General features: G+C 49.1%; 1 protein-coding gene across 2 annotated transcripts in view; it reads right to left on the bottom strand.

Annotated features, from left to right (window-relative positions):
* Positions 1–11,781, bottom strand: part of PCSK9 (proprotein convertase subtilisin/kexin type 9) — a 28,396-nt gene extending 16,615 nt beyond the window's left edge. Inside the window, exons 1-3 of one of the 2 annotated variants that reach the window (XM_010591240.3) lie at positions 11,150–11,781; positions 6,859–7,050; positions 4,674–4,797 (exon numbers count right to left, since the gene is read on the bottom strand). In XM_010591240.3, the coding sequence (XP_010589542.2) occupies positions 4,674–4,797; positions 6,859–7,050; positions 11,150–11,350 (517 nt within the window). In that variant the 5' untranslated portion in view covers positions 11,351–11,781. The remainder of the gene's footprint in view (positions 1–4,673; positions 4,798–6,858; positions 7,051–11,149) is intronic. The other variant, XM_010591239.3, reaches the window with a different exon arrangement.
* Positions 11,782–17,841: the final 6,060 nt, after the last annotated feature.

Raw genomic sequence — 17,841 nt, 5'->3', positions numbered from 1 at the left:
AGAGTGGCTCAGTGACTGCTTTGAGAAGCCCTAGCTGATATCAGACAAGGCCAGCCCCCACGTAGCACTGTCCCCCTGCACCGTGCCACCCTGAGGTGAAGCCAGAGCCCATCTGACCCACGCTGCCAGCACCCCACCTGTGCACACGCCATCCACCATGCCACGGCCTCCAGTCCTGGCTGGAACCTCCGCCAGCCCCAGACCCATGAACACGTTTGTTACTTCTGGGCAGGGGCAGATTAACCAGTAAGCAAGGTACACACTTACCAGGGCTTGCCCGGTCCTGCATGGTCTGGCCCTGCCACCTCGCCAGCCTCGCTGTGTGACTCTCCCCCTTCGATGTTCCATAGCCCTGCTCAGCTGACCTGTGCACTACAGATTAGTAAGTAAACACAAGTAAGCCCATATGCACCTTGCTTATCCATCCTCACCTCTGTGTCAAGCTGGGCAGCTTCACAAGAGTCTGCCTGTCCTCCCAGGATGCAGGATGCGTCAGGGCTCCTTGTTGGTTTCAGACGCCTCCTCCAAGTGTGTGAATAGTTCTCATTCATCAGTGGGCACCTACCACATGCCAGCTGCCACACTGAGGGCACCCTGAGGCCAAAGGGTGCTGGTCACACTGGAGGAGTGACTAGACACTAAGCAGGCTGTGGAACGTCGAAGGGGGAGAGCCACACAGTGAGCTGGCGAGTGGCTGGGCCAGACCATGCAGGATCCCGTAAGCCACGGTAACTGTGCACTGAGCAGAGGCCCCAGGCTAGGTGCTGGGGGCACAGCTCAGTCTGCGACTGAGCATGGCAGAGGCAGAAGGAGCTGGGCACCACTGCCTAACGCAGAGCCTGGCCTCAGGGCTCCCAGGCTGGCGGGAGAGATGGATACATCAGCAGACATCCCGGTAGGATAAGAGCTGATGAAGCGCAGGGCACAGGGCCTGTTTCTCTCTCTAGATGTAAAACCACACAGAATGCACATCTATAGGAGAGCACGCCAGGCGAGCTTGAGGCTCGTGTTCCTCCTGGCAGAAAGGAAGCTAAGGATGCTGAGTGTCTTTCCCTGGCCCACCCATGCTCAGGGCCGGGCACAGCACCATCTGCTCCAAGGAGCAGTTCCAGGGCCCAGCAGCACAGGGGGTGGGCACCGTGCCCACAGAGATTCTGAGGTGACATCCCAGCTGAGCTTGGCAAGGGGCCTGGGGTGTGGCCACAGCCAAGGTTTGAGGCTCAGGGAGGCCGCTCTCGCCTTCTAAATACAGGCCAGAGAGCAGAGGTTGCTTCTAGCTTACCGCAGCCTGCTGTCCTGCCAGGACAGGGACAGGTGGCTGTGAGCACGGCCAACAGGGAGCAGGTGGTCCTCACAAAGGGGAAGCTCCTTGGTAAGATGCTGCCAGATGAGAGGCTCCCGGCGTGCAGTGCCCACCCCCGGCCCACTCCCCACATTCCCTCCACGGCTCCCGCAAGGGCACAGGCCAAAGTCCACCTTCAGGGGATTCCTTGGGCTTCCAATGAGATGCCAGAAAGGGCAGGGGCCCAGACTGGATGGGATACAGTGCCTGCTGGACCCCTCCCAGATGTCAGCCCTCTCTCCTCACACCTCCCCCCAACCCCCCAAAGCAAAGTGGGAGGTTATTGTCCCATGTTACGGAGAGGAAAAGGGGGCCTCCAGGGAAGCCATCACTATCAGGGCAAAGGGACCTTGGAACGGCCTCTTCCAGCCTCTAGCCTGGCACAGGAAGCTCTACAGCTTCTGGCAAGTGGGCGCCCCTGCCTGCCTGCATACCTCTAGAGTGGGGAGCTCACTGCCTCCCACCAAGCAGCCCGGGCCATGCCTGAGAAGCTGAGATGTGGTTAGGTTGTTCCTTCCACCCTCACCCACAGCCCTGCTGATCCTGCCAGCCTCGGCTCTTCCTCACTGTCTTCTAGTCCCTATTCTTTCATTTCCTAAAGGCCACACCCCCTCCTGTCTCAGGGCTCTTGTTCACGCTCATTCCTCTGCTTGGACCCTTCCTGTTGTGCTGCTAATAGTCTTGGCTTGAATGTCACTTCCTCCAAGAAGCCTTCCAGATCTCACAACAATCAGTTAGGCCTACCTGCTATATACACTCACAGCAGCCTGGACTTCTTCCTGGCTCTCACCACAGCCCAAACTAATTAGTGTCATGCAGCTATTTGTTTAAATACTGTGTTAACCTTCTTTACACACTTCCAACTCTGTGAGGAGGCAGATACCAAGTGCATATTGTTCACTTTTGTATCCCCATCACCTAGCACAGTGCCTTGCTCACTGTGGGTGCTACAGAAATTACTGTTGCATGGAGGAAGAGAAAGGAAAAGAGATAAAACCATGGTGCTCTCACTGCGTACCAGGCACAGATAAACGCACACCCCTCAGCAATGCATTATGTAGCCCTCACAGCCGTCTCCAGGACAGGATCTACTATTACCTCCATTTGCAGAGGAACCTGAGGGTCAGTGACTTATCCGAGATCACATGGCTTAAGAAGTCTGGGTTTGAGTGCAGCAGGCTGGCTCCAGAGCCCCTGCTCATCACCACTGTGCTATATGGTCTCCCCAAGAATGAAGAGTGTCTGCTCCCAGGCCTGGGGGAGCCTGCCCTGCGCTTGTCTGCATAGTCCTCCCCTGCCTCTGCCCCTGCTCCAGCCCAACAGCCCCAGGGGTATCCTCCCCCAGCCAGTCCCTTAATGTGACTCCAGAATAGATTTCACACCCTTGCCTTCCACTCCTGCCATTTCCTGTACCCACCGGGAGCCCGTGAGGGCTGAGGCAATCCCAGGGGCATCCCAGTGTGGGAGGCAAGGGCCTTGACATCTGTTTCTAGCCTGGGGGAGTATAGTGGGTTGAATGATGACACCCCAAAAGTTATACCCACTTTCTCACCCCTGGAACTTGTGAATGTGAGCTTATTTGGAAAAAGACTCTTTGCAAATGTAATTAAATTAAGAATCTTGAACCAAACCAAAAAACCAAACCCACTGCCATCAAGTCGATTCCGACTCATGGCAACCCTATAGGACAGAGTAGAACTGCCCCATAGAGTTTCCAAGGAGTGCTTGGTGGATTCAAACTGCCGACCTCTTGGTTAGCAGCCATAGTACTTAAGCACTATGCCACCAGGGTTTCCAGGAATCTTGAGGTGGGCCCTAAACCTAGTCGCAACTGTCCTTCAAGACACAGAAGGCGAGAGACAGACAGACGGAAGCCCATTTGAAGATGGAGGCAGAAATCTAGAATGCCAAGGACTTCCAGCCTTCACCAGAAGTCAGGAGAGAGACATGGGACAGGTTCTTTTTCAGAGTCCTCAGGAGGAATCAACACAGCTGATTCCCTGACTACAGACTCCTAGCCTCCAGAACTGTGAGATGATAAATTTCTGTTCTTATAAGACACCCGTTTTGTGGTACTTTGTTACAGCAGCCCTGGCTCCCAGCATGTCGTCCAGAGCATCAGGACAGAACCTGCAGGACATGGCAGGAAGATGCTGAGTCATGGGTGAGACCCGGGGTCAGGTTTGATCAGGTGGGGGCAGGGGCCATGGTTGTGCAAATGGAAAGTCCAGTGATGTTAGGAGGGAGGCAGCACAGGGAGAGAGCGGGTGAGAGATCTGTGGGGGCAGCTCAAACAGGGCCTTGTCAATCCCACTAAGGAGTCTGGTCCTCACCTCAGGGCAGCTGGGGGTCACTGAGACCAGGGGTGCTTAGGAAGAATTGGTCAGTTTACCCCCTCCCCAAGGCAAGTGTAAGGAGCCCTGGTGGCGCAAACAGTTAAATGCTCAGCTGCTAACAGAAAGGTTGGCAGTTCGAACCTACCCAGTGGCTCTGCGAGAGAAAAACCTGGTGATCTGCTTTCATAAAGAGTACAGCCTACCCCCCGAGAGTATGGCCCACGGACACCCTTTTAGCTCAGTAAAGAAGTCGCTCCCAAGGTTCACCCTTCTGCCAAAGATTAGACAGGTCTATAAAACAAAATGAGACTAAGGGGCACAACAGCTCAGGGGCAAGGACTAGAAGGCAGGAGGGGACAGGAAAGCTGGTAATAGGGAGCCCAAGGTCGAGAAGGGAGAGTGTTGACATGTTGTGGGGCTGTTAACCAATGTCATAAAACAACATGTGTACTGTTTAATGAGAGGCTAGTTTGTTCTGTAAGCCTTCATCTAAAGTACAATAAAAATAAACATATAAATAAATAAAAGATGAACAATAAGAAAAAAAAACCTAAACCAGTTGCCGTCAAGTTAATTCTGACTCAGAAAAAATATCTATACACATATACATATATATAACACCATAGAAAACCTCACAGAGCAGTTCTACTCTGCCACATGGGGTCACTATGAGTTGGCATCAACTTAATGGCACCCAACAACCAGACAAGTGTGGTTGAGCCATTCCAAAGGAAGAGAAGCAGCAAACAAGAAACTTTAGAAGGTGGGAAAGGGACTCACTTAAGCAAAGGCTCCTGCCTCCTCCCTGGGGTAATGGAGAAGCATGGGGACCTGCAGGTGGTGGAGGATGGGACAGGAAAAATTGGCCAGTGGGGAACGCCAAGTCCTAGAGGCCCTGAGAGGTGAGGACCATGGGTGGGGGGAGAGAGAGAGGGAAGAGCAGAAAAAGTGGATTCAGCTTGGAGTGTGGGGACAGGGTGTGGCCGGGGTCTTACTGGGGGGCTGGTAGTCATCCGCCTTGTACTGCGCAGGGATCATCCGCTCCAGGTTCCATGGGATGCTCTGGGCAAAGACAGAGGAGTCTTCCTCGACGTACTCGACGTGGGGCAACCTCAGAGCCTGTGGGAAGACAGAGCGCTCCAAAGCCATTTGCACAGCCACGGCCACTGCCCCCACCTAATCGAACCTGTCCCTGGAATGCACCCATGACTCAGCATCTTCCCACCTTGTCCTCCAGGGTCCATCTCGATGCCCTGGATGACACACTGGGAGCCAGGGCTTTCTCACTCCAACAGGCTGGGCAGCCCAGAGTTCCGACAGCTCAGCCACTGAGCCAAACTGCATGGCTCTGAGGAGTTCTTTTAGGAAGGAGTCTCAATTTGACTTCTGGTCTAGGCAGCCAGGCAGAGCCCAGGCTCTGGGCAAGCTGGACAGGAAGTGGAACTCAGGACCTGGACGTGACTCCCAAATCATTGTAACTGTGCTAGTAATTCTGTTTGCCCCAGATCCACTCTTCACCATTCTCTGCGGAACCTGGGAGGCTGAGCCTGCAGACGGCAGCACCCAGGCTCCCTGGCAGCAGCTTCTGGCTGGGCTCAGTCAATGGACGACACCAGCCAGAGTCTGGGGGACAAGAATGCTTCTCCTTCACCCACTCCCTGCTTCAGCACAGGGTTCTGGCAATGGCTGCGTCCCTCCCGGACCACAGCGCCCCCTGGACGGCCCATCCTCCATGCCACCAGCTTACTCTGGGCTTGGAAACACTATTCTCTCCTTGCCCTTCAGACCTGTTGGCTGTACAGCTTCCCACTGCAACTAGTCTCTGGGTGCTTTAATCTCCCCATGGCCTCCCTTAACCCTTCACACACCCCACTGAGTTTCTGTACTTGGCATCTGCTTAAACACTTCATGGATCTCACTGAGTCTTTAAATGACTGTTCCTATTACTGGCCCAGATAGGGAACTAAGGCTCAGTGAGGTGAAGGAACTTGCCCCAGGTTAGAAAAACTAGTAAGTGGCTGAGCCAGGACTTGACCCCAGGCTGGTCTGATGCCCAGCTCTCAACAGCGAGTGTCTGAGGCCTCCAGCTCAGCCTTCCTCTCCCCTGAGAAGCTGCCCTGGTCTGCTGTCCAGCACTGTGTCAGCATCTATTCACTCCTGCCACTGTACAGAGCACACTGCCCCAGGTTAACTGCACTGGAGATCCCGGGTCAGTCTCTCCTTCTCACTGTGAGCTCAGAGGAAAGGGCTGGGTCGGCTTCCTCTCTGCATCAACACTCAGTAGGTGCTTGTTAAGTGTATGTTGAGCAGACTGATTGAAGGCATTTACTATCTGCCCCCTCCCACCCTCCAGACTATGAGTCCCCATGGGCTGTGGCCCTGTCCCACCCATGTCATTGCCCCACAGGATGAATTGAATTGAACCATGCTGCAGTCATGCAGTGGAGCTTGGAGACCTGGGTCCACATCTGGCTCTGCCAGTTACATGCCGTATGACCTCGGGCAGAACCCAGCCCTGCTGGGGGCCTCAATGTCTGCAGGAGGCTGTGAAGCTCCCAGCCAAGAGAGGGCAGTGTGAAAATGGGAACCATGTGTTTCTCTCCTCCAGTTAGGACAGGAGAGAAGGAGTAAAACAAGAAAGGCTTTTAGAATTTGCATTTGAAGCACTGGGGGTTGGAGGGCGGTGTTTAGCCAGCAGTTCACAACTACCCAGGTCCCTTTCTGCCGCTTCACCAAAGATGTGACATTGGGACACAGCTGGGAGAACAGCCCTGTCCTAAAGGAGGGCCTTACTCTGTATAGCATCAGCTTCAAAGGAATTTCTTCCCCTGGGCCCTGAATCCCAGAGTGTCACAGGGGCCTTGTCCCTACAGGCTTCCCCCAGGCAGTAGGTCGTTAGCAGACTGACCTGAGTTTGATCTCAGCTCTGCCCCTAACTGCCTGTGTGATCCTTTCTGAATCTCAGTCTCTTCGTCTTTCAAATGAAGATGAACATACATACCACTGGAGTATGGCGAGGCGTAAAGGATGTTCTTGTACGTAAACCTAGGAGCCACTGTGCCTGGTACCCAGTAAGTGCTGTCTCCTTCTGAATTTCAGTGACGGGCAGACTAAGGACAGTTCCCAGGATATACTTGGTGGCCCAGCCCTTTCCAGAGGTGCCCACCCCAAGTGGCTCACCAGGTCCAGTAGGTCACCACTCATCTTCACCAGGAAGCCAGGGAAGAGATCGTGAAAGACATGCAAAATCTTCGTGAGGTAGCCCCGGCGGGCTGCACGGGCCTGCAGGCGGCGGACAGTGCGCTCCGTCTGCGAGCGGTGGGTCTCCTCCTTCAGCACCACCATGTAGGTGCCCGGCAGCCTCCAAGCATCCTGGTCCCGACCAGGGAGAAGTGACATGATAACATTTAAAAAAACAGAAAAACCTCTATGAACTTGCATTTCACCTCTATTTAGAATTACAACAAAAGGAAACAAGAGACGCAATTAAGTCTAGTAAACTAAAAAGAGAAGTTACCAGATTAGGACCAAAAAAGCAAACACACCAAAAATCACATACAGTCCAACTATTAACATTAGCATAGTTTATCCAACACTTTGACAGACAGGCAAGAATGAAACCGAGGGTCACAATCAACAACAGGCTCTCCTCTGTACCTGCACCTAGCTGTCTGTCCCAGCCCAACCAAGGCCTGCTTGCCCTTGGAGGCCCTGTCTAGAGGCTACCTCCTCCTAAAGGCTTTTCTAGTTAGACTGTCTCCCCTGTGCTCCAGTAAGAAGAAATCACCCCTCCCCATCCTAGTACAGCCCTGACTCCCCTCTGGAGGCAGTCTAGCATATGGAAAACATCACGGGCTTTAATCATTAATGTCAGGCATTTATTAGGCCATGCTATGTGCAAGGCCTTGTGCTTACATTGAGGTGGTGGTGTTAGTTGCCATCAGGTCAATTCTGACTCATGGAGACCCCATGTGTGCAGAGTGAAACTGCTCCATAGGGTTTTCAAGGCTGTGACCTTTTGGAGGCAGACTGCCAGGCCTGTCTTCTGAGGTTCCTCTGGGTGGGTATGAAACACCAACCTTTCGGATAGTAGTCAAGTGCTTAACCTTTTGTGCCATGCAGGAACTCCGTATCATGGGCTTTAGAGCCAGGAAAATGTGGACCTGAATTCCCAACTTCAATATTTTCTTGTCTGTGTGGCCGTGGGCAAGTTGCTCAGCCTCTCAGATGCCTCCTCTGTATTGTGGAGACCATAATATCTATGGCACAGGCCTGTTGGGAAGGCTAAGAGAGACAGTGTGTAAAGCACCCAGCCTGATGCTCTGCAAACACAGGCAGGTGGAAGGGATGATTGAGTGAGCAAAGGCAATACTTCTCAAAGTGGGGTGGTGGGGAGGAAAGATTCAAGGCCGTGGAACAGGTTTGTTTTATCTCAGTTAGCTCTTGCCTGCTCCTACTGCTCGCAGACACACACCTGCTCCAATACCTTCAGTGGCTCCCCACAGCCTGACAGGTAAAGTCCAAGATCAATGCTTGCGCACGAGGCCCTTCTATGTCTCTGCCTCAACCTCCTTCTACAGCTTCATCTCTCATGTCTCAATATGTGCACACTGGACCCCAGTCAGAGTAGAATAGAGTCCACAATCCTTTATCTACAAGTATAGGCCAAATGGAAACCCTGGTGGCGTAGTGGTAAAGTGCTACGGCTGCTAGCCAAAGGGTTGGCAGTTCGAATCTACCAGGTGCTCCTTGGAAACCCTATGGGGCAGTTCTGCTCTGTCCTATAGTGTCGCTATGAGTCGGAATCAACTTGATGGCACTGGGTTTGTTTTTGGTTTATAGGCCAAGTGGGTTTCAAAATTAAGAATTTATTTGGATTTTAGAAATGCAGGCCTAGGCAGTCAGGGTGCTCAGAGGAATCTGCAGCACCATCTTGTAATCTAATCCATTGTTTATGCAGCAAACATAGGAATATGAATATTCACACAAGGGGAATTAGTAAAGACTATATTTATAAAATAAATAAATAAAACAAAAAATAAATAAAATTTTTTTTTTAATAAATAACCTGGAAACCCTGGTGGTGTAGTGGTTATAGAGCTAAGGCTGCTAACCAAAAAGTCAGCAGTTCAAATCTATCAGGTGCTCCCTGGAAACCCTACAGGGCAGTTCTACTCTGTCCTATAGGGTCGCTATGAGTTGGAATTGACGGCAGCGGGTTTGGTTTGGTTTTTATAAATAACCTCATGTCAGTTCATGTTAGGTTTTACCACCAAGTAAGTTACAACAAACCTTTTGGTTTTTGGAACGCTTTGCATTTCAGAAGGTGGATGAGGGCCTGTGGACCTGTGCTCCCTATTCTCCACCTCTAGCTTTCCCAGCTCTGGGCCTTGTTCATGCTATTCCCTCCACCTAGAATGAAACTCTCCTGCCACCCTCACTGTGGAGCTCCTATTTCAACTTCAAAGACCCATCTAAAATGTCCTCTGATAAATAAAAATAAATAAATAAAAATCTAATAAATCGGAGGATACCCTGTGCAGTGTAGAATGAGTGCTTGCCTGGGAGTCTGTTTCTAACCCACTGAGGGAGTAAGGCCTCCCCTCTCTGAGCCTCAGTTGCTCATGAGTAAAATATAACGGTTGATCTAAAATCCTTTTCTCCCTGCCAAAAATATTTTCATTCTAAATTCAATGGAGACAATACTCAGTGAATGAATGAATGAATGAACTTCAGGTGGTTCCTGTTCCAAGCTTCTACTCAGGCAGAAATATCCTCAAGTGCTTGGTTCGGGTGGTTCTCTAGCCTGCGCTTGCTTACCTTTTAGGATCGGGCACCCACGCTTCTAGAGTAATTATTTGGGGGCGGTAGTGAATTGAAATGCCCTTTCTTATCCTGCCACAACCCAGCAACATCATTCTAGAATATGAAAGGCTCAGGAACAAAGTAGAGGGCTCTTTGAACTGAGTAAGCCCTCTCCCCTGTGAAAGCCAGACTGAAGAAGATAGGGCCCTCCCTCTGCTGCTGGCTAACCCAGCCCGCACAGGCAGCGTGAGGGGCCTCACATCCCAGAACATGTCAGACAGAGGGGCTGGGGCTGGCCAGAAGGACAAGCCAGGCAGCTGTTAGCAGCTAAGTTTTCTCCTGTGCCCCAGAAGTGGCGGTTTTAGAGCAAAGTCCGTGTCACCAGGAGGTCACACTGCAGCCCAGGAACATAACTAGTTCCACCTCCTATACTGATCCCTTCCTGGGTTTACATAGTGAGGGCACTCATATGGTCACCAGAGTTCCTTTCCTTTCATTTCACCATTTGCTGGGCACCGAATCTTGGCAACTACACTTCGGGAAGGATTATCGCCTCCCTTTTCACGATAATGACGCAACCAATGTCACAAAAACAATACATGTATAAGATTTTGAATGAGAAATTGAGTTGTAAACTTTCACCTAAACCACAATAAAGAAAGAAAAACGGTTAAAAATTCCATTAAAAATAAATAATACAGATAGGGAAACGGAGGCTCAAAGAGGTTAAGTAATGACTTGCCAAGCACCACACAGCTAGCGAGTGATGGAGCCAGATCTGACTCCAAGCCCGGGCAACTGGGACCTCCGCTGAGCCCTGAGAAGGTAGTAAAATAAAGGCAACCAGCGGCCCCCACCCCGGGGAGAGCTTCCCACAACCCCAGCCAGAGTCTTACAGAGAACTTCAAACAACTCGCCTTGCCCATCCCTGTCCCAGCCTCCGCGGACCGCCCGGTGGGCTGCGGCGCGGGGCTCTGCCGCTGGTGTCCCCGCTACCAGGCGCGCCAGCCTCGGGCCAGAGCACCCACAGCCCTTCCCCGCCCGCCTCCAGTGCCCCAACGGGTCTCAAGAATAACTCTGTCCCTTCCCCTTCTGTTTGATTCTTTTCTTTGGCTGAAATGGACGCAGTATTAAAACATGAGTTCTGTGGCATGAAGAAAATGCCTTCCGCACCAACTTTTGCCATGTATCCCACCTCTCGCCTGCCCTGAGCAGCGCCATCTCTCTCCAAGACCCCCACCGCCACCCACACAGGCACTCCCCATCACACACGCTTCGTCCACTGAGAGCTTATTTCCCGAACCAAGTCAGGGCACATCAAAATAGCAAGCCTACTTTTTCTGTGCCAGGCGCCGTTCTAAGCGCGTTCCAGGCTTTAATTCATTTAACCACAGCAGTCGCAGAGGTGCTCAACGTCTGAAATTTGGGCAGGCGATCCTGGACGTGCTGTGCTCGCGCCTCCCTGTCTCCCACCCCCGCGCACCTCTCCAACTCACGGTGCGGCCACACGCCCCAGCCTCTTCACCCTCCCGCACCCTAAAGCGCAGGCCGCCCCCACTCTCGCGTTACCCACGCCAAGCTCCTCTCCTGGTGAGCACAGAACCCTCGGAGATCTTTCACTCCAGACTGCCACCCCTGCATCCCAATCCCGCGCCCGCAAGCACACCTTGGCGCAGCGGTGGAAGGTGGCAGTGGCTACTTGCTCAGCCAGGTCTGCCGGGCCGTCATCCTTGGACAAGAAGGCGAGCACCAGCTCTTCGTAGTCGCGATCCTCATCTTCCTGCGCGCGGGCGCCCATGGGGCCCAGGAGCAGCAACAGCAGCAGCAGCAGCGGCCACCGCAGCCGCCCGCAGCTGCCCGTGCCCATCAGGGCTGGAGGAGATGTTTGCGTCCTGGAGGGAATACCCGGGCGGCACGATCCGCACCGGTTGCGCCTAGAGCCTTGCAGGGGAGGACGATGCTGGAGCTGGGGCCCTGGCTAGGGACACAGGCGAGGGGGCGCCCGGAGCTCCGAGCGGGGGGCTGCGCGCTGCAGCGACACGACCCGGCCGCGGGCGGTCTCACTGCCTGGCTCCCTTTTCCTGGCTCGGGCCTGGAGCTGAGCGGCGCGCCCCCGCCTGCGCTACACGCGCCTCGACGCCGAGCGGAAATCTTCTAAGGTGTGGGTGCGCGACGCACGGTGCTCGGGAAGATCACGCCACCCGAGCCCCATCGGACGATCCTATCTGATTAAATATTAACTGAGCCCAGGGTCCGGCGGAAGATCAGATTTCGGCTTTTCCCTCCCCCACAGCGTCAGATTACGCTCAGAGGGAAGAAAAAGCAATCCCAAATCCTAATTGGGTTGAAAGTCGGGCCCAGCTCTCGGGAGGCGTCTCCTTTCCGCCCCTCCCACTACGCTCTGCGCGCAGAGCCAGACCCCGGGTTCTGCAGGGCCCACCCCCATCAGTGTTTCCGCTGTCAGCTTTGCCACTGGCCGGCCACCCCGCTCCCTGCCATGCCTCTCACCCTGAAGATGTTAAATCACTCCTTCCGCGCCCTCCACGTTGCCGCGCCGGGAGACCCTTTCTAATCAGTCTGACCATCTGCCCTCATTGCCCACCGAACTCTGAGCGGACTTTACCTTGGCATCCCGGGCCCTTCTGAACTTAGCCTCGACCCTTTCCGGCCTCTGTCCCTCACGTACCCTGCACGCGGACCTCACCAACTAGCTGTTCTTGGAAGACACTGCTAGCTTCCACTTCTGAGCTCGCTCCCTGTTGGATGGAGCATTTTACCCCACCCTACCATATACCCCGTTGAACGGAATCGACTCAATGGCAGTGGGTTTTTGGGTTTTTTACCCGGTGAACTTCTGTTTGTTCTTCAAAGTTCCAGCCCAAACGCCACCCCCTCCCATAAAGCTTTACCCAAGCCTTATTACCATGCGACAGCTGCTCCCTCCCGGGCACCCCGCTGCCTTCCCTGACTCACCCTTCATCACGCTGTGGGTTCACCCCTCTGGCACAGCACCTGGCTGAAAGATGGTGCCAGAGAGATGCTTTTCGATTGAATGGCACTGTCTCCTCATGCCGCATTGAAAGACATTCAGACCAGATCACAGGAATCGTCAGCTATTGACTATTAGGTGCTGGTTGTTGTTGGGTGCCAAGGAGTTGATTTCAACTCATAGGGACCCTCATGTGACAGAGTAGAACTGCCCCATAGAGTTTTCCTGGATGTAATCTTTTTTTTTTTTTTTAACACTTTATTGTTTTTTAAGTGAACTTTTACAGAGCAAATTAGTTTCCCATTCAACAATTTAAACACAGCTTGTTTTGTGACATTGGTTGGAAACCCCTGAATGTATCAGCACTCTTCCCCCCGCCCCTTCCTCCTGGGTTTCCAATGTCCATTCGCCCAGCTTTCCTGCCCCTACCTTCCATCTGAACTTTGCTTTTGGGCAAATGCTGCCCTTTAGGTCTCATATAGTTGATTGTTCTGAGGTATACAAGGCCTTCTATTGTATGGCTGTCATGTGATCCCTGAGAGTGGTTTCAGTTCCAAGTTTGAAGGGTGTCTAAGGGCCATAGTCTTGGGGGGTTTCACCAGTCTCTAGCAGACCAGTAAGTCTGATCTTATTTATGAGTTTGAATTTTGTTCTACGTTTTTCTCCCAGTCTGCCAACGACCTGCTATTGTGGTCCTTGTCAGAGCAGTTGGTAGTAGTAGCCAGGTACCATCTAGTTCTTCTGGTCTCAGGCTAGTGGAGACCATGTTTCATGTGGGCCATTAGTCCTTTGGACTAACTGTTGCCTTAAGTCTTTGGTTTTCTTCACTCTTCTTTGCTCCGGACAGAAAGAGACCAATTGTATCTCAGATGGCCTCTCAAAAGCTCTTAAGACCCCAGTTGTTACTCATCAAGGTAGATGGAGAACATTGTATGGATTATATGTCAGTAGATCCAGATGTCCCCCAAGACTATGGTCCCTAGCCCTCAAGCCCAGTATCTCAGTCCCGGGAGGTGTATGGCTATGGCTAAGTTTTCATGTGCATGTCCTCTACAGGCACTATTATATACATAGGTATATTTATAGCATGTACGCATATATATGTATGTGGGTGTACTTCCAAATGCCTTCCCACCCCGTTCGGCTTACATATCTACCTACGTATCCACTCTTACATTATTGTTTATTATTGTTGTTGCAGGATTATATACATATAAGTATTTCCTGTTGTTGCCTTTTACTCTTATATACCTTTCATTGTCTTCCTACCTTGATTATGTTGTGGTGATTTTCCCCATATTGTGCATTGTCTGTCCCTTCACCAAAGTTAGTACGTGTCTACTGTCTAGTTAGTGGCTTTCCCTTCCTCTCCCAGCCCAACCCACATCCCTGGTAAAAATTGAAGAATGTTTTTGTCTGTGGGAAAACCTTTTCTGGACTTTTGATAATAGTGGTCTCATACAATATTTGTCCTTTTGTGATTGATTATTTCACTCAGCATAATGTCCTCCAGGTTCATCCATGTTGTGAGATATTTTGCAAATTTGTCATTATCCTTTAACGTTGCGTAGTATTCCATTGTGTACATGTACCACAGTTTGTTCATTCAATCATTTGTTGATGGGCATTTAGGCTATTTCCATCTTTTTGCTATTGTAAATAATGCTGCAATGAACACAAGTATGCATATGTCTATTCATGTGATGGCTCTTATTTCTCTAGAATATATACCTAGAAGTGGGATTGCTAGATCACAAGGTATTTCTTTTTTTTTTTTTTTTTAGCTTTTTAAGGAAGTGCCATATCGTTTTCCACAGTGATTGTACCATTTTACTTTCCCACTAGTAATGTATGAGAGTGTCAATCTCCCCACGGCCTCTCCAGCATTTGTTTCTTTCTGTTTTTTTGTTTTTTTTTTAAGCAATGCCATTATTACTGGTATGAGATGGTATCTCATTATAGTTTTGATTTGCATCTCTTTTAATGGCTAATGATCTTCATATATTTGTTGGCTGCCTGGATGTCTTCTTTGGTGATCTTCATATATTTGTTGGCTGCCTGGATGTCTTCTTTGGTGAAGTGTCTGTTCATGTCCTTTGCCCATTTTTTAATTGGGTTGTTTGTCTTTTTGTTGTTGAGTTGTTGGAGTTTTCTATAAATTCTAGAGATAAGACCTTTGTCAGATGTATCATAGCCAAAAAATTTTCCCAGTCTGTGGGTTCTCTTTTTACTCTTTTGGAAAAGTCTTTTGATGAGCATAACTGTTTGATTTTCAGGAGATCCTAATCATCTAGTTTATCTTTGCTGTTTTTGCTTTTTTAGTTATGTTTGATAGTCTATTTATGCCATAAATTAGGGCTCCTAGGTTCACCCCTATTTTTCCTTCTATGATCTTCATGGTTTTAGGTTTTACATTTAGGCCTTTGATCCATCTTGAGTTAGCTTTTGTGTATGGTATGAGGTGTGAATCGTGTTTCATTTTTCTGCAAGTGGATATCCAATTTTACCAGCACCATTTGTTAAAGGGACTACCTCTTCCCCAATTAATGGATTTTGACCCTTTGTCAAAGATTAACTGTCCATAGGTGGATGGTTTTATTTCTGGGCTCTCAATTCTGTTCCATGGGTCTATGTGTCTATTGTATCAGTACCAGACTGTTTTGACTACTGTGACTGCATCATAGGTTCTGAGATCAGGGAGTGTGAGGCCTCCCCTACTTTGTTCTTCTTCTTCGGTAATGCTTTACTTATTTGAGGCCTCTTTCTTTCCCATATAAAGTTGATTAGTTTTTCCATCTGGTTAAAGGATGTTGTTGGAATCTGGATTGGAATTGCATTATATCTGTAGATTGCTTTGGGTAGTATTGTCATTTTTGCAATGTTAAGTCTTCCTATCCATGAGCATGGTATGTTTTTCCATTTATGCAGGTCTCTTTTGGTTTCTTACAGTAATTTTGGGGGGTTTTATTTGTATAAGTCTTTGTATGTTCCTAGTTAGGTTTATTCCCAAGCATTTTATCTTTGGGGGGGGGGGTTATTTTAAATGATATTGTTTTTCTGATTTCCTTTTCAGAGCTCTCTTGGTTAGTGTAGAGGAATCTGACTGAATTTTGTATGTTAATCTTGTACTTTGCACTTTGCTAAATCCTTGTATTAGTTCCAGTAGCTTTCTTGTAGAGTCTCCGGGATTTTCTATGTGGATCATGTTATCTGCAAATAGGAATAGTTCTACTTCTTTCTTACCAATTTGAATTCCTTTTATTTCCCTATCTTGCCTTATTGCTCTAGCTAGGATTTCCAGTACAATATTGAATTAAAATGGTAATAAAATGCATCCTTGTCTAGTTCCCATTCTCAAGGGGAATGCTTTCAGTTTCTCTCCATTGAGAATAATGCTGGCTGTTGGCTTTGTATATATGCCCTTAATTATGTTTAGGAATTTCTCTTCTATTCCTATTTTGCTGAGAGTTTTTGTTTGTTTGTTTTTGTAATGAAGAATGGGTGTTGGACTTTATCAAATACCTTTTCCGCATCAACTGAAATGATCATGTGATTCTTTTCCTTGTTTTGTTTGTGTGATAAATTACATTGGTTTTTAATGTTAAACCATCCTTGCATACCTGGTATCTGGTATGAATCCCACTTGGTCATTGGTATATTATTTTTTGATATGCTATTGAATTCTGCTGGCTAAGTTTTGTTGAGAATTTTTGTGTCTATATCCATGAGGGATATTGGTCTGTAATTTTCTTTTTTAGTGGTGTCTTTGCCTGCCTTTGGTATCAGGATTATTCTGGCTTCATAGAATGAATTCAGAGGTATTCCTTCCTTTTCTATGTTCTGGAATAGTATGAGTAGGATTGGTGTCAACTCTTCTCTGAATGTTTAGTAGATTCTCCAGTGAATTTGTCAGGCCCAGAGCTTTTTTTTGGTTGTTGTTGTGGATGTAATCTCTACGGGAGCAGATAAGCAGGTCATTCTCCTGCAGAGCACAGAGAGGCTGGGTGGGTTTGAACCACCAACCTTTCAGTTAGCAGCTGAGCTCTTAACCCTTTAGTCACCAGGGCTCCTTAACTACTAGGTACCAGAGGCTATTTTCATCCCTATTCTAGGTCAGGAAGGGAATGAATAGGGGTGGTGGTGATGGTAAGAGAGAGTGTAATGAGACAAAGAAAATCCAACTGTGAATTACATCACAAAAGTAATGCTGAGCAAAAGAAGCCAGACACAAACTTTTGCCTTTGTTGGGCCCTTCTTCCATACAGAAAGTATTAGAAATCATGTTATGATGGCATTGGTATAAAAATATACTAATATTAAATATTAAAACATTTCCTTTGACCTGAAAGTTCTTTTTTTTTCTCCCCTCCCCCCCCGGTTTTAAAAGAACCTAAAACATTTTCATGGGCCCCTAAAAGTGTTGTGGCCAAGGCCCTGTGCCTGCTGTGCTTAATGGATAAATTGGTCCTGGGGAAAGTGAGAGGAAGGGGAATTTCAGGGGGCTTCTCTCTTTGTTATCTGCGCAGTGGTTATACAGGTATATTCTCTATGTAATAATTCATCAAGCTGTTCATTTATCACTTGTGCCCTTTTTTGTAAGTATATGATAACTAGTTGCTAATCGAGTGAATTCCAACTCATGGTGACCCCATGTGTGTCAGAGTAGAACTGTGCCCCGTAGGGCTTTCAGTGGCTGATTTTTCAGAAGTAGCTTGCCAGATCTTTTTTCTGAGGCACCTCTGGGTGGACTTGAACCTGCAACCCTTCAGTGAACAGCTGAGAGCATTACCTGATTGCACTACCCAGGGATATTTTATTAAAAGTATTTTTTAATTAATTAATTTAATGTATTAATACTTTTCTAAAAGTTCATTCTTAAAGTATTTGTATTGCTGAAAAATCAAATGAGCAGCTTGTTAAAGGTGCAAATGTCCAGTTCTCACCAACAGAGGCTCAAGTTCATTAATTCTGAGATGTGATCAGGAATGTGAGTTTTTAATCCCTCCCACCACTCCATTCTTGAGTAGGTATCCTGAGGCCCACCCCTGGAGAAATGTTGCTGGGAGGGGTTGTAAAGTCCCAACAAAAGTGACACAATTGTGCCTGGCTTTCCAGGGATGCTGAAACCCAGGTATGGCCTGCACTTGTCAGTTCACATGACACAGTCACATCGATTATTTTACAAGGCGGACAACCTCATCTCACAAAACGTCTCCCATGCAAAAGATTGAGTTTGCAAAATTTTGATTTCTAGTGTGCACTAAAGGAGCCCTGTAGGTGCAAACAGTTAAGCACCTGACTACTGGTAGTTTGAACCCACCCAACAGCTCCACGGGAGAAAAACCTGGCAATCTACTTCCATAAAGATT

Source organism: Loxodonta africana, chromosome 3 (genome assembly GCF_030014295.1).
Source record: "Loxodonta africana isolate mLoxAfr1 chromosome 3, mLoxAfr1.hap2, whole genome shotgun sequence".
NCBI lineage: Eukaryota > Metazoa > Chordata > Mammalia > Proboscidea > Elephantidae > Loxodonta > Loxodonta africana.
Note: the sequence above shows the minus strand (reverse complement) of the source record. Positions and strands in the feature narration are given on the sequence as shown.